The sequence below is a fragment of the Carcharodon carcharias genome, chromosome 34 (genome assembly GCF_017639515.1).
Source record: "Carcharodon carcharias isolate sCarCar2 chromosome 34, sCarCar2.pri, whole genome shotgun sequence".
In the NCBI taxonomy this organism is placed as follows: domain Eukaryota; kingdom Metazoa; phylum Chordata; class Chondrichthyes; order Lamniformes; family Lamnidae; genus Carcharodon; species Carcharodon carcharias.
Window position 1 is genome coordinate 17,917,081 of NC_054500.1, and position 25,756 is coordinate 17,942,836.

At 48.1% G+C, this 25,756-nt stretch overlaps 1 protein-coding gene across 3 annotated transcripts in view; it reads right to left on the reverse strand.

The window, feature by feature from the left end:
* The window catches only part of LOC121272598 (glutaminyl-peptide cyclotransferase-like), a 58,305-nt gene that overhangs the window by 17,557 nt on the left and 14,992 nt on the right, over positions 1-25,756 (reverse strand). For all 3 annotated transcript variants that reach the window (XM_041179252.1, XM_041179251.1, XM_041179250.1), the window contains one exon: positions 13,784-14,310. In XM_041179252.1, coding sequence (XP_041035186.1) covers positions 13,784-14,194 — 411 coding nt within the window. In that variant the 5' untranslated portion in view covers positions 14,195-14,310. The remainder of the gene's footprint in view (positions 1-13,783; positions 14,311-25,756) is intronic.

Here is a 25,756-nt window from a genome sequence, read left to right on the forward strand (position 1 = left end):
AAACTCACAGGGGACCTTGGCCAAGATCTTCGGGTCACTCCTACCACTTTCACAATTATAGTTCTTGTTTCTGCTAACACTTTGTAAAAAGAATACAAGGGTAAGATTGAGTGGCTCAGACTCTTTATTCTAGAAGAGAGATGGCTGAAAGGTGGTCTGACAGTGGTTTTTAAGATTACGAGTAGAGAGAGTAGACATGGAAAATGTGTTTCCATTTGTGGCCGAGGTCAAAACTAAGGGCCATAAAAATAAGATATTCACTAATAAATCCAATAGGGAATTGGGACAGTGCAGAGGGAGATTTACTCTGTATCTAACCCCGTGCTGTACCTGCCCTGGGAGTGTTTGATGGGGACATTATAGAGGGAGCTTTACTCTGTATCTAACCCTGTGCTGTTCCTGCCCTGGGAGTGTTTGATGGGGACATTGTAGAGGGAGCTTTACTCTGTATCTAACCCTGTGCTGTCCTGGGATTGTTTGATGGGTGTGGTAATCTGATGTGTAATATACATTTAAGAAGAATGTTATTAAGGAAGATCACACGATCTTAGTATCCAATAGCAGAGTAGCAAGGGCTGCCGCTGTAGCTAGTAGTCTGTAGTTAGTAGTTAGTAGCAGCAATAGTGTCGAGATAGAATTTCAACTGTTATCACATATTTAGATGCTGCTGAGTACCTCAGTAAATAAACACAGAGTTTCTACCTATGAAGTGTCTGCTGTTCAACTCTTATCAGTAGTACCAAATCGGCCACCGCTTTGCAACAAGCATGTGAACAAGATCCAACAAATTTACAACTAGGGTCCAACAAACTGCCAACGAGGATTAAACAAGTTAAACAGAAGCAATCAAGAGTATTGAAATCAACACTGTACCTCACACAGCAATTGCAAATAGAAGTTCTGTTCAAATCGTCAAAATAATTCCCTCATTGCATGTCACAATCTGGAAGAATTGATCCTTTCAAGCCAGCAACAGACGACTGGTCCCACTACACTGAGCGTCCCTCATTCTTTTTCCAAGCAAATGAGATTATGGGTGAAGCGAAGAGCCGGGCAGTCCTCTTATGTATATGTCAGAATAAGACTTATGGCTTGATTTGGAGTTTGAAGGCACCCAGTGCCCCAGACTTGAGAAATTTTGATGAATTAGTGGACCTGGTGAAGGGCCATTACCAACCAAAGCCCTCAGTAACGATGCAAAGGTTTGAGTTTAACTCAAGAATTAGAGCCCTGGAGGGCTAGAGCTAGGTGGCAAGTTTGAAGCAATTAACAGAGCATTGAGAGTTTGGTACATCCTTAAACAACATGCTTAGAGATCGTTTAGTGTGCACTGTGAATGAGGACATGATTCAAAAGTGATTGTTATCCGGAACAAGTTTGGATTTTAAGAAGGCGCTGGAGATTACACTGGCAATGGAAAGTGCAGCAAGAGACTCGAAAGCCAAATGGGGCACACAAAGTGGCGCCATCCTCCACATCGGGTGGGAAACCCCAACCAAAAACGGCGCAAAAATTCAAGACTCTGCCGAGAAGCAGGAAACATCCTCTGCCAGCAGTAAAATGAGAAAAAAAATGACTCAGCAGCGAAAACAAGGACTAATGTCAATAGAGGTGGAAACAAACTTTTAACGATTGGCACTTTAAAAAAATAGAATGTTTTTATTAGCATAAAAACGGACACGTAGTGAGACAGTGCAGGGAAAGAGTCAAACAGACTTTTAAACAGAAGAAAAGAACCAGTGAGTTCTACAATGTAGAAGAGCCTGAAGCAACAGATTCAGATATTTATTATAAAAACAAAAAACTGCAGATGCTGGAAATCCAAAACAAAAATAAAAATAAAAATACCTGGAAAAACTCAGCAGGTCTGGCAGCATCTGCAGAAAGGAACACAGTTAACGTTTCGAGTCCGTATGACTCTTCAACAGAACTAAATAAAAATAGAAGAGAGGTGAAATATAAGCTGGTTTAAGGGCGGGGGAGGGGGGGGTGTGTGTGGGACAGGTGGAGCTGGATAGAGGGCCAACGATAGGTGGAGATAGCCAAACGATGTCATAGACAAAAGAACAAAGAGGTGTTGAAGGTGGTGATATTATCTAAGGAACGTGCTAATTAAGGGTAGAAAGCAGGACAAGCAAGGTACAGATAGCCCTAGTGGGGATGGGGTGAAGGAATCGAAATAGGCTAAAAGGTAGAGAATAAACAATGGGTGGAAATACATTTAAAAATAATGGAAATAGGTGGGAAAAGAAAAATCTATATAAATTATTGGAAAATAAAGAGGAGGGATCGGAAAGGGGGTGGGGATGGAGGAGAGAGTTCATGATCTAAAATTGTTGAACTCAATATTCAGATATTTATTTGTTGTGTAACTTGAAGGTTGGAAGAACAGAACCAAACTGTGTAACAGTGAAAGTGAATGGTAGACCTTTTCGAATGGAAGTGGACACAGGAGCTCCCACTACAGTAATTGGGGAATAGCCCTTCAAATATCTGAGTAATGGGGAACATCAATTAAATTTGGAAGTAACAATTGCCCAATTAAAAACATATACGGGTGAAAACATCCAAGTCAAAGCATAAGTAAAGTAACTGTTCATTATGGGAGCCAGTTGGTAAAGCTACCCCTGATGGTGGTAGCAGGCATGAGACCAAGCATCCTAGGGCAAAACCGGCTAAAGGAAATTAAATTTGAACAGCCTGAAATTTTCCAATGAAGAGCAAGTGGGTTACCAGAGCTACTACAAAAGTATGCCACAGTCTTCAAGAATGAACTTGGGAAGATCCAGGGGCTGCAGGCAAAAATTCATGTGGACGCAGAGGCCATTCCCCCTGATTCATGAAGGCGAGGCCACTTCCGTACGCATTGAGAGAAAAGGTCAACACCAAACTGGACAGACTTGGGCATTATACAACCTGTGCAGTTCTCAGAATGGGCAGCGCCCACAGTTCCAGTCCTTATACCCGACCAAAGTGTCCGAATTTGTGGAGACTACAAATTGACAGTTAACAAAGAAGCTAAGCTAGAGAGACACCCCATACCAAAAATCGAAGGCCCTGTATGCCAAGCTGGCAAGTGGAACCACCTACACGAATATTGATATGATTCATGCTTATCAACAATTAAGAGTTAGATAATGCCTCCCAGGGTTTTGTCACAAGTAATACCCATAAGAGTTGTACCAATACACTCGATTGCCTTTCAGCATCTCCTCAGCTTGCACCACCTTCTAGAGAACAATGGAAAGTTTACTGCAGGGACTGCCCCAGGTTGTAGTCTATTTAGATGATGTTTTGGTGACAGGGTTCACTGAAAAAGAGCACATGGCAAACCGGGAACAAGTCTTAAGATGTTTCTTGCAGGCTGGAGTGCATTTAAAAAAAGAAAGGTGCACATTCCAAGTGAGGGAGGTAATCTATTTGGGTAGATTCACAGGGCCTCCACCTGCTTGAGGAGAAAGTGAGAGCCATAAGAGAGGCATCTGTGCCAAAGAACACTTCAGAACTCAAATCATTCCTAGGAATGATCAACCATTATAGGCGGTTCTTACCCAATTTGTCTACAGAACTGGCCCCCCTACATTACTTACTCAAAAAGAACCAATGTTGGTCTTGGGAGGTGCCCCAGAAAGAAGCTTTCAGTGAGGCCAAACAATTGCTGCACTCATTCAGCCTATTACCACATCATGACCAGAGAAAAGAATTGGTGTTGATTTGTGACGCATCCCCCTATAGAGTGGGAGCAGTGCTCTCCTATTGGATGGCATGAAACAGCCTATAGGATACGTATCAAGAACGCTCACCACAGCGGAAAAGAGAAGAGAGCCATTGCTAATTGAACTCCACAACGCGCACCCAGGTATATCCTGAATGAAGACCATAGCCCGCAGCTACCTATGGTGGCCTAGGACGGACGGTGAAATGGAGAATTCAGTTAAGAATTGTGTGCAATATCTTCAACAGCTCCATTAGACCCTTGGGAATGGCCAGAAGACCATGGGTGCGGTTACACATTGACTGTGTTGAGCCTTTCATGGGAATAATGTTTCTGCTCATTGGTGATGCCCACTCAAAATGGATGAGGTGAAATCACCAATGTTTTCTGCTACTTTTGAGAAATTATGTCAAAGTTTTGCCATTAATGGATGACCAGAAGTGCTTGTTTCTGATAACGGCACGGCATTTATGAGTACTGAGTGTCAGCGGTTTATCAGCCTCAACAGCATCACTCATGTAAAAACTACACCGTGACACCTTTCCTCAAATGGACTGGCTGAAAGGACAGTTCAAACATTTAAGGCGGACATGAAGAAATTAACTGGAGGTTCCTTAACAACCAAGCTAGCACGCTTTCTTTTCCAATACAGGACCACCCCTCATACAACAGCAATCTGCGGAGTTATTGCTGAAACGCTGTATCAGGACGAGATTGAGCTTAATTATGCCAAATTTAGGTGGGGGAAGGTGGAAAGGAGTCAGGGAAGTCAGAAAACTAGACATGACTGGCATAGTCGGGAGAGGAAATTTACCGTGGGAGAAACGGGATATGTAAAAAACCTCGTGGAAGGACCGAAGTGAAATTAGTGCAGTGACTGGACCTCTATCTTACCACGTGGAGGTGGAAGGCCGAGTTATACATGTGGATCATCTAAGGAAGAGAGAAACTATGCACCAAGAAATGAATCCACAGTGTTCCTGTTGCGAGAACACAACCCAGTACAGACACAACTGTTGTTCCTTCAAGAGTGGAAGATACTGATCTGCAGCAGCTCACCGAGACACCTGATGTTCAGTAAACCCGGAAAAGGAGGTTCCTGACAAGGCATCTGAAGTTGTACAGCTAAGACGCTGTACACGCTTAAGGAAACCCCCAGAAAGACTGAGTTTGTAAATTACTTATGTGTAAATATTTTGCCATTTTGAGAAAATTGTAATTGCAAATTCAAGATGTATTTCTGAGTAAAGGGGGAGGAATGTGGTAACCTAAAGTGTAACAAACATTTAGGAAGAATGTTATTAAGGATGGTCACATGATCTTAGTATCCAGTAGCAGAGTAGCGATGGATAGCTCTGTAGTTAGTCGTCTGTAGTCAGTAGTTAGTAGCAGCAGTTGTATAGAAATAAGAGTTTGGAGTGTTAGCACATGTTTAGATGCTGCTGAGTACCTTTGTAAATAAACAGAGTTTCTACCTATGAAGTGTCTGTTGCTAAACTCTATCAGTAGTACCAACTAGGCCACCCCTTACAACAAGCATGTGAACAAGATCCAACAAACTGACAACTAGGATCCAACAATGGGACAGTGTCGAGGGAGCTTTACTCTATATCTAACCCCGTGCTGTACCTGTCCTGGGAGTGTTTGATGGGGACAGTATAGAGGGAGCTTTACTCTGTATCTAACTCCATGCTGTACCTGTCCTGGGAGTGTTTGATGGGGACAGTGTAGAGGGAGCTTTACTCTGTATCTAACCCCGTGCTGTACCTGTCCTGGGAGTGTTTGATGGGGACAGTATAGAGGGAGCTTTACTCTGTATCTAACTCCATGCTGTACCTGCCCTGGGAGTGTTTGATGGGGACAGTGTAGAGGAAGCTTTACTCTGTATCTAACCCCGTGCTGTACCTGTCCTGGGAATGTTTGATGGGGACAGTATAGAGGGAGCTTTACTCTGTATCTAACCCCATGCTGTACCTGTCCTGGGAGTGTTTGATGGGGACAGTGTAGAGGGAGCTTTACTCTGTATCTAACCCCGTGCTGTACCTGTCCTGGGAGTGTTTGATGGGGACAGTCTAGAGGGAGCTTTACTCTGTATCTAACCCCGTGCTGTACCTGCCCTGAGAATGTTTGATGGGGACAGTGTAGAGGGAACTTTTCTCTGCATCTAACCATACCATAGCTGCCCTCCCCCTCCCAAATCATAACCCTGCCTTTTCCCCAATCCACCCTCCCTTGCATACAACCACAGTATTGTAATATCTGCAACCCAGTACCAGTAAAGCATCAGATCCAGCCCTATCTGGGCTCTGAGGTAGGCACATACAGAATGGGCCGAATGGCTTCCTTCTGCACTATAACCATTCAATGCATTTTTCTCTCAAGTTCCTTTGTCAGATACCAGGTGATACAAGGCAGTGTGACAACTTTCCAAAGTTGTTTCCATTATAAATATAATATACAGAATGTAAATATGGAGCAAGGACAGAATGTGTGTCTTTAAAATGCAGCCTAAATTACACCTGCACTCCCTCCTCTAACTATGCCCCGACTCCTAATCTAGTGTTTCTCTAACTGGGATCCACAGAGCCCTTGGGGACGAGGGGGGTGGGGCGTCGGTAGGATAATTGGGGAGCTGATGGAGGGGTTGCTGGGGGAGGGGTTGCTGTGCGCCAGGAAGCCACTGCAGTGTGGACTGGCACCCCTCAGCCGGGAGGAGAGTGTGCACGGTGAAACACTGAGAGAGGCGGAAAGATCACCAGGGAACCCGGAGGTACCGAGGCTGATTTTAGGCACCAGATGAGTTCAGCCTCAATCAAGGGAAGGGAGTTTGTAAAAAACACCAGAAGTACTACAGACTGTGCAGTGAGAAGGAAGCATACCCAATCCTCTGATATCTGTAAGTAAATGCCTGTTACCTTAAAAGCATTATTGAAACACTCCTTATATGTGACACTTTCAATATTGTAAGTATCATCATTTAGATAGGGAGTCCGCGATTACTAATCCATTTGAAAAGCGTGCTTTATTCAAAAATGTATGAGAACCGTTGCTCTAACCCCACTTCACCTGAAGCCTACACTTGCTTGACTCCCTACAAGCAATACCATGGGAGATTTGTGAATAAGATTACATTCACACCACAGTCAACCTTTGCTCACTTTAACTGATATGAGCAGGAGGATGCCATTCAGCCCCTCTATCCTGTTCCGCCGCTCAATTAGATCATGGCTGACCTGCATCTTAACTGTGGGGATAATCCTAAACTTCCCAGAGTTAACAGGCTGGTATTAATTAATTGCTCCCCTCAGTAAATTTCAATGCAAAGGGGTGGGAGGTACGTTAGTTATACAAAGCTCTGGGTTAGACCCGATTTGGAATATTGTCTGAATCCTGAGGCACCGAATCTCAGGAAGGATTATTGACCTTGGAGCCAGTAAAGTGCAGATTCACCAGAGTTTTACCAGGACTAAATTAAGAGGACAGGTTGTTTAGGCTCGGCTTGCAATCCCTAGGGTGTAGAAGATTAAGATGATCTAACTGAGGTGTTTAAAAGGGGAGGCAGTGCTGTAGTGGTATTGTCACTGGGCTAGTGTTCTAGAGACCCAGGGTAATGCTCTGGGGATAAAAGCAAAATACTACTCTGAAGAAGAGTTATACGGACTCGAAACCCTAACACAGTTGCTGTTAGACCTGCTGAGTGTTTCCAGCATTTTCTGTTTTTGTTAGCGCTCTGGGGACCCAAGTTCAAATCCCACCATGGCAGACGGTGGAATTTGAATTCAATAAATATCTGGAATTAGAAGTCTAATGATGACCATGAAATCATTGCCGATTGTTGTAAAAACCCATCTGGTCACTGATGTCCTTTAGGGAAGGAAACCTGCTGTCCTTGCCCGGTCTGGCCTACATGCGACTCCAGACCCACAGCAATGTGGTTGATTCTTAAAAATGCCCTCTGAACAAGGGCAATTAGGGATGGGCAATAAATGTTGGCCTAGTTAGCGATGCCCACATCCCATGAACAAATAAAAAAATGATTAAAATATTTGATAGGGCAGAGGGGGAGAAATTGTTTCCTTTGATGGGGGTGGGATGAGTTCAAAAAGGGGATCTTCCCCCTCCTCCAGGTACCAGGCCCTTAGAGGGCATTGGTGACCATGGACTTCCATTGGGTTGGTCAATGACTATGCTTGGCAAAGTACAGCAGTGGTTTGCCGTTGCCTTCTGCTGCATGGCTGACCAGGAAACTCACCCGCTCTTTACCACATGCCGTCAGGCGTATTGGAAAGATTTACAGGCTGATAATCAACCTGTTTGGCCACGTTATGATCACACCTTCCGTGGCCATCAAGTCCTGAAGGGGGACTTGAACCCAGACCTTCTGGCCAAGGGGCAGGGCTGCTACTGATTGCGCCACAAGACCTCCCAAAGAGGGGTATAACCTTAAAATTAGAGTGAGACCATTTGGCGGTGATGTCTAGGAAGCACTTCTTCACACAAAAGGGGAACGGAAATCTGGAATTCTCTCCCCCAAAAGAGCTGTTGAATCTAAGGGTCAATTTAAGGTGTCCAAACTGAGATTGCTTTTTTTCAGTTACGGTTATTAAGGGATTGGAACAGAGATAAGACCATAAGAGGTAGGAGCAGAAATTAGGCCATTCGGCCCATCGAGTCTGCTCCGCCATTCAATCATGGCTGCTAAGTTTCTCAACCCCATTCTTCCGCCTTCGCCCCGTAACCTTTGGTCCCCTTACCAATCAAGAACCTATCTATCTCGGTCTCAAATACACTCAATGACCTGGCCTCCACAGCCTTCTGTGGCAATGAATTCCATAGATTCACCACCCTCTGGCTAAAGAAGTTCCTCCTCATCTCTGTTCTAAAAGGTCTTCCCTTTACTCTGAGGCTCAGATGGGTTGATGGAGTTAAGATGCAGCTCCAAACTAGCACCTGAAACTTGAGCGAAGCAATTGAAGTATGTAATAATCTCATACCAACCTTCAACCAAGGTCAACATCTCATACCAATCTGTTAACTCCAGAAAGTTTAGAATGCAATGTTCCAGAATCTACCACAGAAAATGTTATGTGAGCACTACACCGTCATCGGGTGTGCAGGGTAACGAAAAATAAGGTTCAGAACAGTTAACACTCCATTGATTTTCAAGCAAATTGTTTGGTATTACATAGAATGTACAGCACAGAAAAAAGACCATTCAGCCCAGCTTGTCCATGCTGGTTTTTAGTGTTCCACACGAACTACCTCCCACCCTACCTCACCTCACCCTATCAGCATAGCCCTCTATTCCTTTACCCCTCATGTGTTTATCCAGCCTCCCCTTAGATGCATCTATGCCATTCACCTCGACTACTCTACATTCCATTGGGTTGAAGACGTTTAAATGGTTCCCCAGCCCCTTCTATCACCACGGCCGGACTCAGGTTGGGGGTTTTCAGCATTTTAATAAAATTTGGAGCCGTCCTGATAAACTCTGATTCACCGTCACATCAATTGAGGTCTGTATGGCAGGGTATTAATATGGGGGCATGTCTTCCCCTCCCCACCACGCTGCCCAAGCTCCTAATCTCAGCCAAGTTGCCATGGAGATGTGGGAAGTGGCTCACAGGGTCGGGAGAAATTGGAAGGCCACTTGCTGATGCCTCCACCTGAATGACTCAGCAAACCTGGTAAGATGGATCCCAAGATTGGATTAAAAAAATTAGTTAAACATTAGCAATTAAGATTCTACCTTGAACCAACACAAAGCGCTTCATTCACGCGAAGGGTAATAACTTGTTGTGTAGCCAACCCTGGCAACCACTCAGTGCACTGCAAGATCCCACAAGCAGCAAGATGAACGGGCTGTGTTTTTTTTGGTGATGTTGGTTAGTTGAGGGAGGAATTTTGGCCAGGACACTGGAGAGGACCCCCCCCCCCCCCTTCGCCCCTGCTCGTCTACCAACAGTGCCGTCAGATATTTTTACATCCGCCTGAGAGGACAGGCAGGGCCCTCAGTTTAACGTCTCATCCTATAGGACAACGCCTCCGAAGATGCAGTCCTCCCTCAGGACTGGCACTGGGAGTGTCAGCCTAGATTTTGCGCTCAAATCTCCAGAGTGGGGCATGAACCCACAGCCTTCTGACTCATGAGCCAAGAGGCCTGGGATTAACATCTTAGCAGACGACAGCATCTCTGGCATTGCAGCACTCTCCCTCGTATTGTACTGGAGTGTCTGTCTAGATAACCTGTTTGAGTTCTGGTTAAGTCCCCTAAACAATACAACTGTTACATCATTGCAAAAAAAAACAAGTTTATTACCAGATATGTTTAAAAAAAAAACATTCAGGGAATTTTTAACTTCCCAGTGACAGGACACTGACTCAAGCCTAATTCTGATATAGTGCCAAACCAGGCAAGCTGTGCTGAAATATTTGGATGTAACACTCTGCCGTTGAGATGTGGTTTAGTGGGTGATGATTTGGTTGATCCAGCTCCATTATTCATCCCCACCTGGGGGTTCTAATTGGAACTCAAGGCATACATTACTTTCAAGAGAATATACTTAGTTGAAAGGGAAGTCATGCCTAAGACCAAAATCAGCAGCGCCGCTTTTATGGTGGGGGTTTGGGAGGTGGATCAGGGTCATAAGAACGGGGGCATAATGTTTAGAGCCGGCTTGTTGGGTTTTCATTCCCCGTTCCTCCACCATTGGCGGCCGTGCCTTCAGCTGCCTGGGCCCCAAGCTCCCTCCCTAAAGTTCCCCGCCTCTCTTTTCTCCATTAAGACACAGTGTAAAACCGACTTTTATTGACCAACATTTTGTTTGTCCGATCTAATGACTCCTTGTGCGGCTTGGCCTTACATTTTATTTTATAGTGCTATATAAATATAACTTGCGGTTGTAATGCCGAGGTATACGTTGTATTGTTTATCAGACAGCATAGAAAGGGTTTGACCGGGGCATTAATTCGATGGCAAAAACTTTGCCACTCTCCCCTCACTCCCCAGACAGACCACGGGGCCCCAGTTTCGACCTTTGGCCTGTGAACCCCCGGTCAGGATAGTCGTAAAGTGGGGTGCTGTTATGCCCAATGTCCAGCGATGGGTAAACCAGACGAGTGATATGGTGAGGGAGTGGGCTAGTGTGTTAATGCCGCCCCCCTCACCCGCCACCTCCCCCCACCCCCCCACAACCAGCGCGTAAGAGCAGCCACTGGGGGTGAGATTGCAAAAGGCAGCTGACCCGCACCCTCTCCCCATCACCCCCCCCCTCCCACCCACCCTCACCGTGGAACTGCTACCCTAACTCAAGTGGCTAAATACCTTGGTCAGAGCTTCCCATCAGGGCAAATCCGCTGCTAGTTGGTTTCTGGTCGGCTTTCTAAAGAGCTAACCTTTTAGTCATTTCTTTTAAACAATCTGCTGAGCCTAACCTCCTCGAAATGGGAATGGCTGGCTGACCTATGTGAGCAATGTGGTTTGGATGCAATAAATATTTGTGACCTGTGCTTGGTGCTGGTTCCGATTTTCCTTTAAATCGATTCTGGGCGATGAACAGAATCACACTGTTGAAGTGAAGCTATCGGTTCCTGTGTGTGATTTTGCTGTCCTTCTACACCCCCCCACCCCCACCCCCACACACAGCGTTCCCATTTCCCGAAGGTGCTCTCTTCCTGTTGGTTTGGAAGGTGGGGGGGGGGAGGGATGGTGGGGCATTCCAATGCACCTCCCCCCCACCCCACCCCCATTCTCTGTGGTGCACCCATTGACTGATAGCGGAGGGCCAATTCCAATGCCGCCTTTGCCCGGCGCCCACTTTCAAACAACGGGGAACGGCGGGCGATCGGGTTTGGGGTGGGGGGTGCTCTGACTGGATACCACCCCGTTGCCCCCACCCCCACCCCCCTCCCACCCCTACGCACCCCTTTACTTCACACGGGCTGAGCCATGGGCGAGGTGGGTGCGGGAGGCGAGTCGGAGGGACGAGTCCCGCTAATTCTGTTCCTAAGTGCGTGGGTCGTGATCAATGGCGCCGGGAGAGCCAAGAGGGACTCTGGTCGAATGGTCAAGTGGTCACTAAGGAAACGGACCCTGGCGAGATGGGTTGGGCAGTGGGGGGTGGGGTGGGGAGCGGATGAACAAAGCTGCACTTCCATTGAGCTTAAATTACGGTTCAATATATTTAGAAAACAAGGGAAGAGAGAGAAAAAAAAAACCCCAAAAAAACAATCTTTATCATGCTCTCAACAATGAATCTCATACCATACGATCCCCGCACCCCACTTCAACAAAAACAGAAATTAAATAGCTCTAGCACACGAGAAGCCAGAATGTTCATTCGTAGGACGGAGGAGGGAGGGAGGATGATGATTTTTTTTCTCTTCTTAAAGCTTTCCTCAGGTGTCCTCTCTCTCTCTCTTTTCTCTAATGCATAAGTTTTACCTCCCCTCCTCCCTCTTTAATGTGTCAGTGGGTTGCACCCAGTTATTGTCATGGAGTCCAATGCGGCAGCCCGGTGTCTCCCTGTCTTTCCGGCGGCAGCACATCCAGTAGGAGCGTCCATAAGGCAGGTCGTGGTGATAAGGTTTGGGATGCCAGCGGCACAGGGAGACATCGCCCCTCTCATAGCGCTTCTTGCACTGCTTGCAGGGGTCGTCGCGGTAGAGGGGGTCCCGGTTCCAGCGCGAGTCGGTGGCCCGGACCCCGTAGGCCTCGATGACGGCCTTGAAGTGGTGGCAGACGCACTTGAGGGCGGCCAGGGCCCGGGTGGGGAGGTAGCTGAGGATCTTCACCGTCACGTGGTCGGGGAGGAGGAGCAGGTACTGCCGGGGCTCCAGGAGCCGCTGGATCTTGAAGCGGATCTCCAGGAAGTCGTGCGAGACGTGGCGGTAGAGGCAGTAGAGCGAGGCGTCCTGCGGGTCGGACTCGGGGCTCAGGAGGACGGCCTTGTCCTTGGTCTCCGGCAGGCCGGGCCTGGCTTGGGTGGGTTTCCCATCGGGGGGCTCATCCCCCGAAGGGTCAGTCTCGGGGCCCTGGGCCAGGGGGTGCAGGAAGAAGAGCTGGCCCGGCGGCGGGTCGTCGCAGGACAGACACTTGGCGTCTTGGCTCGGGCCGCTGACCGTCACGCAGACCGTGTCCTCCTTGTCGCCCTGGGCGCTCTCCCGGCCGAAGAAGACGCACTGGTCCACGCCGCCGGTCACCACCACCTCCACGTGGAAGCCGTTCAGGCATTCCCGCGGCGCGCTCTTCTCTGGGGGGAGGGGCAGGGAGGCGGCGGCGGCGGCGGCGGCACCCTCGGGCGGGCCGTCCTTCCGCGGCTCTTCGACCAGGCGGGGCGTCACCATCTCCACATCCGACCGGGAGAGAGCCAGGCCGCCGCTGCCGCCGGTGCTCCCGCTGCCGGGCGGGAAGTCAGGGGCGGAGACGGAGGACGAGGAAGGGCTGACGATGTGGTAGAGGTCGCAGGTGATCTTCTCCATGGCCCCGCCGCAGACGGTGTGGTTGCAGCTCATGAAGATGCAGCCGGGCCCCGCCCCGGCGGACTGGGCCTCCCCCGGCGAGCGGGCGTCCCCGCTGGCCACCCGGAAGGCGATGCGCACTTCCCCGGCCGAGCAGGCGGCCCGCTCCCCTCCCCCCACCACCCCCGCCGGCCCCCCACCCCCGCCGGCGCCGGTCCCCTCGCACCGGGCCAGCCCGTTCCGCCGCCCCCCTTCTCCCCCGCCCCCCTCCCCCTCCTCGCCCGCCCGCTGGGCCGACTCGATCCGGGCGATGGCCTCGGCCACCCGCCGGGTGTCGGCGGCGGACCCCGCCTCCCCCCTCCCCCACCGGCCGGGCTCCCCCTCCCCCGGGCGGGGGGCGGCCGGCGCCGCGGCGCGGGTCTCGCCGGCGGGCGGCTCCGGCGGGGCCGGGAGGGGGCGGGGCTGGCCCCCGGGGGCGGAGGTCGCCCGCTGCTCCACCCGGGCCACCATCTCGGCCACCGAGACCGGGTCGGCCTCGCCGGGCGGCTCCGCCGGGTCCGAGCAGACGCACAGCCTCTCCGCCAGCCCGCAGGGTTCCCGCGGCCTCACCGGGCGGCCCTTGGCCGGGTCGTGCGACTTCCGCCTCCTCTTGGGCTTCGTCCCGTCCGTGCTCCAGTTGCCTTTGACCTTCACCGCGTTACTCCGGCTGCTGCCGCCGACGCCGCACTGGTGCGCCACGAAGAAGGCGATCTTCTCCTTGGTGTTGCCCGGCTTGATGACGTACCAGGTGTCCAGCATGACCCGCCCCTCCTCCCCTTGCCCATCCCCCGGGGCAGCGTCCCCCCCGCCGGGGTTAGCGGGGGCGGGGGGCAAGTTCTCCGAGCACGAGGCCTCACTCTCCTTGGACCGGGCGTCACCCGTGGTCTTCTTGACGCTGATGCAGCATTGCTTGTTCTGGGAGTAGGTGCCAAGAGGCCTGGGGCACCAGAGTCTTATGCGAGAGAAAGTGTTTTGTTCCATTCTTCCCCAGGCCCCGCCTCGCACAGTCCCTGCTTTCACACTCCAGGTTCATTCAGGTCGAAGGGTGAGGGGTTGTGGGGGGGGAGGGGGGGGGTCCTCTCCAATTTGGGCCTCGCCTAGAAAACGAAAGAGACAGTGTGAGAGGCGTTGAACCGTGGGAAGAATTTCACCTACAATGTTAAGCTCTCTCCTCTGAGACCACCAGCCCCCCTTCCCCCCTCCTCCCCACCTTCCCCCCACCCCCCTCCCTCCCCACCACCCTCCCCCCATCCCCAATCCCCCAACCCTCCCCCCTCCCTCCTGCCCCCATCCCCAATCCCCCAACCCTCCCCCCTCCCTCCTGCCCCCATCCCCAATCCCCCAACCCTCCCCCCTCCCTCCTGCCCCCATCCCCATTCCCCCAACCCTCCCCCCTCCCTCCTGCCCCCCTCCCTCCTGCCCCCCTCCTATCCCCCCCACCCCCCAACCCTCCCCCCCCTCCCCACCCCCTCTCCCCCCACCCTGCCCCCCTCCCCCCTCCCCTTCCCCTCCCCCCACCCCCCATCCCTCCCCCCCTCCCCCCCAACCCTCCCCCCCTCCCCTCCCCACCTCCCCCTTCCCCTCCCCCTAAACCCCCCACCTTCCCCCCTCCTGCCCCCCCATCCCTCCCCCCCCCTCCCCCACTCCCATCCCCATTCCCCCAACCCCCACCCCCTCCCCTTCCCCTCCCCCCATCCCCCTCCCCTCCTCCCCTCCTCCCCTCCCCCCACCACGCCATCCCATTTCCCCCTCCCCTCCCCCAACCCCCTCCCCCATCCCCTCCCCCTACCCCCCCACCTTCCCCCCTCCTGCCCCCCTCCCCTTCCCCTCCCCCACCCCCCCATCCCCATTCCCCCAACCCCCACCCCCTCCCCCTCCCCTTCCCCTCCCCCCACCGCCCCCCCCACCCCCCCCATCCCCATGTCGAGGGGGCTTCCAGGTACGCTGATCATCCCCCCACTGCCTCACCCAGGCCGCAAGAAAGAACTTGCATTTATCTAGCGTCCTTCTCAACATCTCAAAGCGCCCGACAGGCCCCTGAAGTTCTACTACTGAAGCGCAGTCACTGTTGTGATGTAGGAAACGCGGCAGCCAATTTGCGCACAGCAAGCTCCCACGTACGGCAATGTTTGTCGGAGGGGGAGGAGGCTGGGAGGGCTGAATGGTTGACTCTGCTCCTGTTTCTCATGTTTAATGGTCAGTAATCTTCTTTTAAATCGTGTCGGTTGAGGGATAAGTACTGGCCAGGATACTGGGGAGAACTCCCCTACCCTTCCAGGAATAGTGCCTAGGGAATTTTTTTTAAACGCTCGCCTGAGAGGGAAGATGGGGCTTCAGTTTAACGTCTCATCTGAATGATGGCGCCTCTGACGGTGCAGCACTTCCCCGGTGCTGCACTGGGAGAGGCAGCCTAGATTTTGTTTTTTTTTATATATATATATATATTTTCATGTGCTGACCAGGCCAGCATTTTTATTGCCCATCCCTAAGTGCCCTTGTGCTCCACCCGCTGGAGTAGGACTTGAACCCACAACCTTCTGGCCGCGAGTCGAGCGTGTTGCCCACTTTATCACGGCTGTCAGCTGGCTGGCCGTTCCTTACCTAACAAGCGTTAGTAGCTCTTCGGCTAAAGGCAGCATCGTTCCTGAGTCTAATCCTTGCCCTAATCGCGATGTCCGCTCCCTATCTGAAGCGCCAACTGGAGAACATCTCCTTCCTCCTGGCCCTAATCAGCTGACTCAGAACGGAGTGTGGTGCCAACTTGATCCATAAGCCTCGGTACCACCATGGGTAGAGCATTCATGCGATGAGCCACATAAAAGACTTGAATTTACGGGTGCAATATTCTAAAAGACCACCCCCCTCCCACCACCATACATTCTCCGCAGAATAAATCAGTTGTTTGAACAATAACAGCAGCTGGTGTTTATATAGCACCTTTAACATAATGAACCACCCTGAGGCGCTTCATAGGAGAATAATCAGACAAACATTTGACACCGAGCCACATGAGGAGATATTAGGACAGATGACTAAATGCTTGGGAAAAAGGCAGATTTTAAATGCAGACAATGAAGTGCTTCATGAAGCGTAGGCTTAATGCAGGGAAACTTGGCGGCTAATTTGCACACGGCAAGGTGATAAAGGCCATAAAGGAAGGACAAACACATGCCTCGGACAGAGTGCAATGAAGGTTCACTATACTGAAATCCTGGGGTGAGCGGATTGTCCTGTGGGGAGAGATTGAGTAGACTGGACTGACATTCTCTGGCACTTGAAGAATGAGAGGTGATCTCATCGAGACCTATCAAATTCTAAAGGGGTGGATGTTGGGAGGACGTTTCCACTTGGCTGGAGAGTATAAAACTAGAGGTCATGGTGTCAGAATGAGGCATCAGCCACTTAGGAATGAGACGAGCAGAAATTTCTTCACTCAGATGGTCGGGAAATCTTTGGAATTCTCTACCCCAGAGGCTCAGTTGTTGAGACAAGACAGAGATCGACAGACTCTGAGATACGAAAGGAATCAAGGTGTTTGGGGATAGTGCAGGAAGGGGTACCTGAGGGAGAAGATCAGCCACAATCATATTGAATGGCCAAGCAGGCTTGAAGGGCTGAATGGCCTATTCCTGCTCCTTATTTCTTATGACCAGATGATCCGATTTTGGTGATGTTGGTTTGTGACTGATATTGGCTGGGGCATCCTTTATAGATTGGGGTACTTCCATACACAGAGAAAGGGAAAGGGATCAGAGGGATGAGTCAGCCCCGGCAATGCGTTGACATCTCGTGCTGGCTCTTTCAGCAGCAGGAGTGGAGGTAACCTCAGCAGGTTTGCTTAGTTCTTATCTTGGCTAATGAATGCTCAGATTTAGGGTTGGGAACAAAAAAAAATGAACTAATAGAAATAATGGGGTTCACTTCTAGAAGGATAGAATTGAAAAGCAGTGAAGTTATGTTAAACACATTTTGAACCTTTGTTAGAATGTGTGTAGTCCTGGTCTCCAGTAAGGATGTAGAGGTGCTTGAGAAGGTGCAAATAAGATTCACGAGTGTGATACCAGAATTGTGAGGTTACAACTATCATGAAAGGCTGTATAGGCTGGGGCTCTTTGCTCCAGCCTGAGGGTAAGTTGAAAGTTTACGAAGGGCTTTGACAGGATAGACACAGAGAAAATACTAGGGCTTGTGGGAGAGTCCTGAAGTAGGAATAAGGTAGTCACTAATAAATCCAATAAGGAACGCAGGAGAAATTTCTTCATCCAGAGAATGGTTAGAATGTGGAACCCGCTACCACAGCGAGTGGTGGTTGAGGTGAGTAGCGTGGATGCATTCGAGGGGAAGCTAGATAAACACGAGTGAGGAAGGAATAGAAGGATATGCTGACAGGGTGAGATAAAATCGGAGGAGGAGGCTCGTGTGGAGCATAAGCACTGGCACAGACCAGCTGAGCCTAAAGACGTGTTTCTGTGCTGTAAAATTCTATGTAACTTGATGCATTATGTTCCTGTTAGGGATCGTTAATATTTAAAGAGGGATCCAAACACCCAAGATTTAACTATGCCACAAGATGTCATGTTTTTAAACAAACACGAACTTCACTGTATATGAAACAAATTAAACCAAGCAAATACGATTAAGTTAACACTATAGCTTATACCCAAAACATGCTTTGCTCTTAAGTTTGCTTCTTACTTCCCTCAAGATGTCTCTTCTATATTACGGTATCTTAAAATTATTTACTTCTATAGGAACCACACAAAAGTATGCCACAGTTCTCTGGAAGTTACTTTAAATTTCCTCAGCTCCAGCTATTCTCAGAGGTAAAGCTTTCATTTACCATCTCTTGTGGACATCTCAATCCCTTGTTCTGGTTACTTTTTCAATGCTTCCAAGCTGACCTGCTGGTTGCATTCTTTGGCCACAAGACTCTGCGAGGACCACTGTAGATTTTTCCACTAGCTTCAAACTTGAACAAACCTTCCAACTTCTGTTCCCTCACAAAATTCAAACTGAGATTAAGCTTCACCCACATTACACGTGACAAATGATGAAGTTACTTTTTTCTCTTCTTACAGTGCAGGCCTAACTGTCATCTACTTTGGCTATCTTCTCTCAGAGAGCTGTAAGCTGCACACACCAGGTCCAAGCTGCAACTAAACTCTCAGCAAACACCCAGATAAATTGAAACCAGAGAATTCCCCTAAACTCTACGTGTCTCCACGATGATGTAGCATGCTCTGGGATGTCCTTGAACAGACCTTTAAGTTAAGTATCTCTAAATTAAAATTCCTTCTTTGATACAAAGAAAGAAATGGATTTTACAAACTTTCAGGGTTTACTGAATGCTTTTAAACTAATTTAGTTCTAACTCCCAAAATAAAAACATCTCTCTGGACTGCCCTTACTGTAAAGATTGCAGACATCATGTCTCTAGTTCTTAAGCTGATTAAGCCCACCTGCTGTTTTATGATCTTCTCTTTATAACTGTTAAGCTCTTAAGTCAACATGACCCCAAACTTTTACGTATAATAAACTCTAAGCTTGACTGAATTGCATTTCTCCCAGTGTTGCTTATTAGTCTCTCAACTAAATGTCCCCATCTTCTACAGTTAAAACTTTAATTCCTAAATTAAAACTAAACTCCTAAAACTCAACATTATATTCATCCAGCCCATGCTTGCAAAATTCAAAACATAGTGCCCAACATTAGGTGTGATTCTGCGATTGGACAGCACTTGTTAAACAATTCTGATTGTGCTAAGAATTACACTGACAACCAATTTAAGATTATCAGTTGAGCTCACTGTGGCTCACTAATGCATGCTAGAAACTACATATATTCACACACAGGGCCCTGTTCTTTGCAAACAGAAAGAGCATGTCCATGCATTGCACTTTTTTCAACTAAACAAAAGCTTGGAGGATAGCCATTCCCTGATTCATTCCCCATGGCATTGCCTGGACCAGAGTTGACCTCCCTGATTTGAATTTAAACAAAAGCTTGGCAACTGACTGTTCCTTGGTGCATTCTCCATGGTAACGCCTCCATTAATCAGAATCTACTTGCCTACCAATCAGCACTCTCTTGTCATGCAGTATAAATTGTTGTTCCCTTAAGTTTGGTTTTCTTACAAATCTGTCCTGATGAACACAAGACAAAAAGTTTTGACAGCATGTCTTTTTTTCAGCAATACTCAAGTTCTGTACTACCAAGTGACTATTTATATTCTAAAACACATTGACCATGAACTTGATATTCCCAACAGATATAAGAATTGTCTTTAGGAGAAGAGAATTGCAGGGACTTGGAGAGGAATTCCAAAACTTGGGCCCAGGCAGCTGAAGGCACGGCCACCAATAGTGGAGCGATGAAAATCTACGATGCGCAAGAGGCCAGAATTGGAGGAGCGCAGAGATCATTGTAGTGCTAGAGGCTAGTCCGAAAATGGGAAGGGGTGATACCATGGAGGGATTTGAAAACGAGGATGAGAATTTGTTAGGCAGGAGCCAATATATGTCAGCAAGCATGGTGGTGATGGGTGAATGGGTCTTAGTTTGAGTTACAATGTGGGCAAAGTTTTGGATAAGCCCAGGTTTATGAAGGATGTCTGGTGGGAGGCTGGCCAGGAGAGCACTGGACTAGTTGAGTCTAGGGGTAACAAAGACATGGACAAAGCAAGAGATGAACTGATGCAGGGATGGAGATGGGTGATATTACAGGGGGTAGAACGATTATTGTTATGGGGGCAAATGGAACGCATGACCTGAATCCGCCAAGATCCCACAAACAGGAAATGAGATGAATGATCAGTTAATCGATGATCAAAGGAGGAACGTTGGCCAGCACTCCCCTGCTCTTCTTCCAATAGTGCTGAGAGATCTCTGTGGAAAGAGGCAAATGAGACCTCAGTTTATTGTCTCATGCAAAAGACACAACTGAAGCTTGTATTGCCATCTCCCATGGGGTGGTCAGCCCCAGAGTGTTGTCCCTGGGTGGGGAGCAATGCGCAGCCAACAGCATAACTTAGGTCTACCTGTCTTATTGTTATCTGCAAGAAAGAGGGATCTTGCATTTATAAAGAACCTCAAGACATCACTGACGTGTCTGAAGGGTTTATCTTTTCAAGTGCAGTTGCTGCCATTGTAGAACTTGCTTCTTCTACTCAAGTGAGGCTATCTCTCCCTACTACTGACCTTAGAATCATACAGAAGGATGCCATTCAGCCCACTGAGTTTGTGCAGGCCCTTTGAAAGAACCATCCGATTAGCCCTACTGCCCTTCCATTTCCACAAAGCCCTGCAAATTTCTCCTTTTCAAGTATATATCTGATTTCATTTGAAGATGCTATTAGATATGCTTCCACCACCCTTTCAGGCAGTGAATGTTAACTCATAATGTCCCTGCATAAAAATTCTTTTTACTTCCCTCCTGGAAGATTTGACAATAATCTTAAATCTGTCTCTTCTGGTTACTGACCCTCCTACCAGTGGAAACAGTTTCTTCCTATTTACTCCAGCAGGCTCCCTCATGATTTTGAGCATCTCTATTAACTTTCCCATTAACCTTCTCTGCTCTAAAGAGAATAATCCCAGCTTTGCAAATAGGGTGAGATGAAGATGGGTGGAGGGAGGCATGTATGGAGCATAAACACTAGCATGGACCAGTTGGGCTGAATGGCCTGTTCCTGTGCCACATCTTCTATGCAATACCTATTAACAAGATCAGCTAGTGATTGGATGCAGTGCTACAATTAGGATTATAAAATGCTTGTGCCACAATAACAATGCAACTGGGAAAAGACTGGCCTCGTCTCTCTGTCTGTTGAGCCCCTGAATACACACAAGAAATAGGAGCAGACGTAGACAATGTGGCTTGTTGAGCCTGCTCTGCCATTCAATAGGATCATGGCTGATCTTGGGCTTCAACTCTACCTTCCTGCTCATTCCCTATATCCCTGAGACACCAAAAATCTGTCTATCCTATCTTAATTATATTTAATGATGGAGCATCCACAACCCTCTGGGGTAGAGAATTCCAAAGATTCACACCCTCTGAGTGAAGAAATTTCTCCTCCAGTTCAGTCCTAAATGACCAGCCCCTTAAGCTGAGACTGCCCCCATGTTCTAGATACCCCAGCCAGGGGGAAACAATCTCTCAGCGACGTATACCTTCCCAAGCCCCTTCAGAGTCATAAAGTATGAAAGGACCTCATATTTATGGCTGCAACTGAGAGGCAACATCATGAACTTGCCACGAGGCTCATTGCTCCTGTTCCAGTGACTTAATTGCTAGGTGCCAGCCTCACTTGTTCAAGTTTAGAGTCTACATTTTGGGTGCCAGTGGTAGCTGGGTGGGTAGTGCTCTCAACTCTCAAGTCAGAAGGTTTGTGGGTTCGAGTCCCACTCCATAGAGATGAGCATGTTTTTCAAGGCTAACACTCCAGTGCGGTACTGAGGGCGTGCTATATTGCCAGGAGTGCCGTATTTCAGATGATATGTTGAATCTGCCCTCTCAGTTGGATGTAAATCACCCCCATATCACTAAACAGATTACATGATCATATCACATTGCTATTTGTGGGAGGTTCCTGTGTGCAAATTGGCTGCCACTTTTCCAACCTGACAACAGTGACTACACTTCAAAAATTACTTAATTGATTGTTAAGCGCTTTGGGATATCCTGAGGTTGTGGAGGGTGCTACATAAAGGCAAGTCTTTCTTTCTTTCTTTACATGGTGGAGGCCAGAGCCTGATAAACAAAGGCTGTTCTCCTGAAACACTAATACAGTCAATTTTGGAATATCTATACTGCACTTTGCAATGTTGATGTTATACATGTCCAGCTGGACACTGTATATGTTGGACAGGGTGCTGGTGTGTGTTTATACACTGTAGATTGGATTGAGTGTGGGCCTGTGTTTGTACAGTGTAGATCAGACTTGGTATGTTTCTGTGTTTATGCAGTCAAAATTGGATTGTGTGTGGGCCTGTGCTTATACAATGTATGTTGCACTTTTTATGGGCCTGTGTTTATACAGTGTAAATTGGATTGAGTGTGAGCCTGTGTTTATACAGTAGATATTGTATTGTGTGTGGACCTGTGTTTATACAGTGTAAATTGGATTGAGTGTGAGCCTGTGTTTATACAGTAGATATTGTATTGTGTGTGGACCTGTGTTTATACAGTGTATATTGGACAGTGTGTGGACCTGTGTCTATCCTGCACATCAGACTGAGTGTTGGCCTGTGTTCGTTATCTTGCTATCAGGCCATATGGCCCTTTGTGCAATATCTGTACTTCAGAGAATAACTACAATGGGCGGTGCGGTGAAGAAAGTGCAGTTGTTGGACTTCGCAAATGGTAAATACATTTTTTCTTTGAAATGCAGCCACCTTTGTAATGTTGGTGAAAGTTGTGGCCGTTTTGTTTATTGCTTGGAGGTGAATGACCACTCACTCCGGTCTCGTTGGTATTGATTAAGGGAGGAATGTTGGCCAGGAACCTGAGAAGAAGCCCTGTTTTTATTCAGACCGTGATCTTTGATGGCCACTTGAAGCATTAAAATAGGCCGAATAAGATCCTGGTTTAGCGCCTCATGTGGCTGGCGACACCTCCAGCAATGCAGCAACCTCTCAGTACTACACTGAGGTTAGGGTTAGATCAGGGGCTTGTCTTAAGGGTCAGGCTTAAAGTCACAATCTCTTGAGAGACAAGTGAGTTACCAACTGAGCCAAGCTGACACTAAGTTGAGTGGTAACAGGGTTCACAAATGCCTACATTGTCAGAATCCCTACCATCTGCTCGGTATCCAGTGATGCCAGTTGTAAGCTAGGAATGTTTGGATATCATGGATGCCAGCAGCAATAACTTGCATTTACATAGCACCTTTAACATGGTGAAACATCACAAGGCGTTGCACAGGAACGTACCCAGACAGAATCTGACACCGAGTGACGTAAGGAACTATCAGGATGGGAAGGTGGGTTTTAAAGGAGGAGAAAGAGACGGGAAGGTTTGAGAAGGGAATTCCAGAGCTTAGGGCCTAGGCAGCTTTAGGTACGGCCACTAATAGCAGAGCGACGAAGATTGGGGACGTGTAAAAGGCCAGAATTGGAGGAGTGCAGAGAGCTCAAGAGGGTTACAAGAGATAAGGAGGTCAAAGCCAAGGAGGAATTTGTAAACAAGGAGGGGAATTTTAGAATTGATGCATTGTTATACAAGAACATAAGGAGTAGGAGCAGGAGGAGAGGCCATTCGGCCCATTGAGCCTGTACCGCCATTCAAAACGATCAAGACTGATCGTCAGCTTGAACTCCACTTTTCCGCCCGCTCCCCATATCTCTTGATTCTGAGAGACCAAAATTTTGCCCATCCCAGCCTTAAATATATTCAACGATGGAGCATCCACAACCTTCCGGGTACAGAATTGCAAAGATTCACAACCCTTAGTCATAAATGATCAGCCCCTTATCCTGAGACTGTGCCCCTGTGTTCTAGATTCCCCAGCCAGGGGGAAACAACCTCTCAGTATCTATCCTATCAAGCCCCTTCATAAATCTTGAATGTTTGAATGAGATCGCCCCTCCTTCTTCTGAACTCCAGAGAGTATAGGCCCAATTTACTCAGCCTCTCATCGTAGGGCAACCCTCTTACCCCAGGGACCCACCGAGAGAATAAAAACAAAAAACTGCGGATGCTGGAAATCCAAAACAAAAACAGAAACAGAAATACCTGGAAAAAACTCAGCAGGTCTGGCAGCATCGGCAGAGAAGAGTACAGTTGACGTTTCGAGTCCTCATGACTCTTCAACAGAACTAAGTAAAATAGGAAAGGGGTGAAATATAAGCTGGTTTGGGTGGGGGGGGGGGGGGTTGTTGGGACAAGCAAGCAGTGATAGGAGGAGATAACCAAAAGATGTCACAGACAAAAGAACAAAGAGGTGTTGAAGGTGGTGATATTATCTAAAAGAATGTGCTAATTAAGAGTGGAGAGCAGGAAAAGCAAGGTACAGATAGCTCTAGTGGGGGTTGGGTGAAATAAGACTAAAAGGGCATAAAAGGAATAGATAAACGATAGGTGGAAATACATTTAAAAATAATGGAAATAGGTGGGAAAAGAAAAATCTATATAAATTATTGGAAAAAACAAAAAGGAGGGGGAAGAAACGGAAACGGGGTGGGGATGGAGGAGGGAGTTCAAGATCTAAAATTGTTGAACACAATATTCAGTCCGGAAGGCTGGAAAGTGCCTAGTCGGAAGATGAGGTGCTGTTCCTCCAGTTTCCAGTTCCCTATCTAGAGAATCTTCGCTGTACCACCTCCAATGTAAGTATATCCTTCCTTAAATATGGGGACCTAAACTGCAGACAGTACTCCAGATATAGCAAGATTTCTTTAATCTTGTACTCCAATCCTCTTGTAATAAAGGCCAACCTGCCATTTGCCTTCCTAATTGCTTGCTGCACCTGCATGCTAACTTTCTATGTTCCTTGAATGAGCTCACCTAACTCTCTCTGAATGTTTTTTTAAACTTATTCTTCCATAGGATGTGGGCATTCGTTGCCCATCCCTAACTGCCCTTGAACTGAGTGGCTTGCTAGGCCATTTCAGAGGGCATTTATGAGTCAACCACATTGCTGTGGGTCTGGAGTAGGCCAGACCAGGTAAGGATGGCAGATTTCCTTCGCTAAAGGAAAGATCCCTAAACAAAACAAAATGTTGACATTTACAAGTTTCACATATTTTTAAAAATATTCTTTTCTTGCGACCAAAGTGAATAACCTCGTACTTTCCCACATTATCCTCCATCTGCCACCTTGTTGTCTACTCAACTTAACCTGCATACATCTCTTTGCAGTCTTTGTATCCTCCTCACAGCTTGCATTCACACCCAGCTTTGTATCATCAGCGAACATAGATACATTACTCTCTGTCTCTTCATCTAAGTCATTAAGAAACTTCTTTAGCCAGAGAGTGGTGAATCTATGGAATTCATTGCCACAGAAGGCTGTGGAGGCCAGGTCATTGAGTGTATTTAAGACCGAGATAGATAGGTTCTTGATTGGTAAGGGGATCAAAGGTTACGGGGCGAAGGCGGGAGAATAGGGTTGAGAAACTTATCAGTCATGATTGAATGGCGGAGCAGACTCGATGGGCCGAATGGCCTAATTTCTGCTCCTATGTCTTATGGTCTTATTAATGTAGATCATTAATAGCTGAGGCTCCACAAGTCACAGCCTGCCAACTTGAAAATGCCCCCTTTATCGCTACTCCCTGCTTCCTGAACCAGGAGTCAATGTAGGTCAGTGAGCACAGGGGTGATGGACGAACAGGACCTGGTGTGAGTTAGGAGACAGGGTGCTGAGTTTCAGTTGAGCCCCAGATTAAGGACAGGGTCAAACTTGGCTCTGATCCCCACTCAGTTGAATAGCCTTTCACAACTCGACGTTTTCATGCCATCAGTGGAAAATTCTGGATGCACGGATAATTGGTAGAGGCATTGCCATGGAGAGTTGACCAGTGTCCACATGCCAACCAATC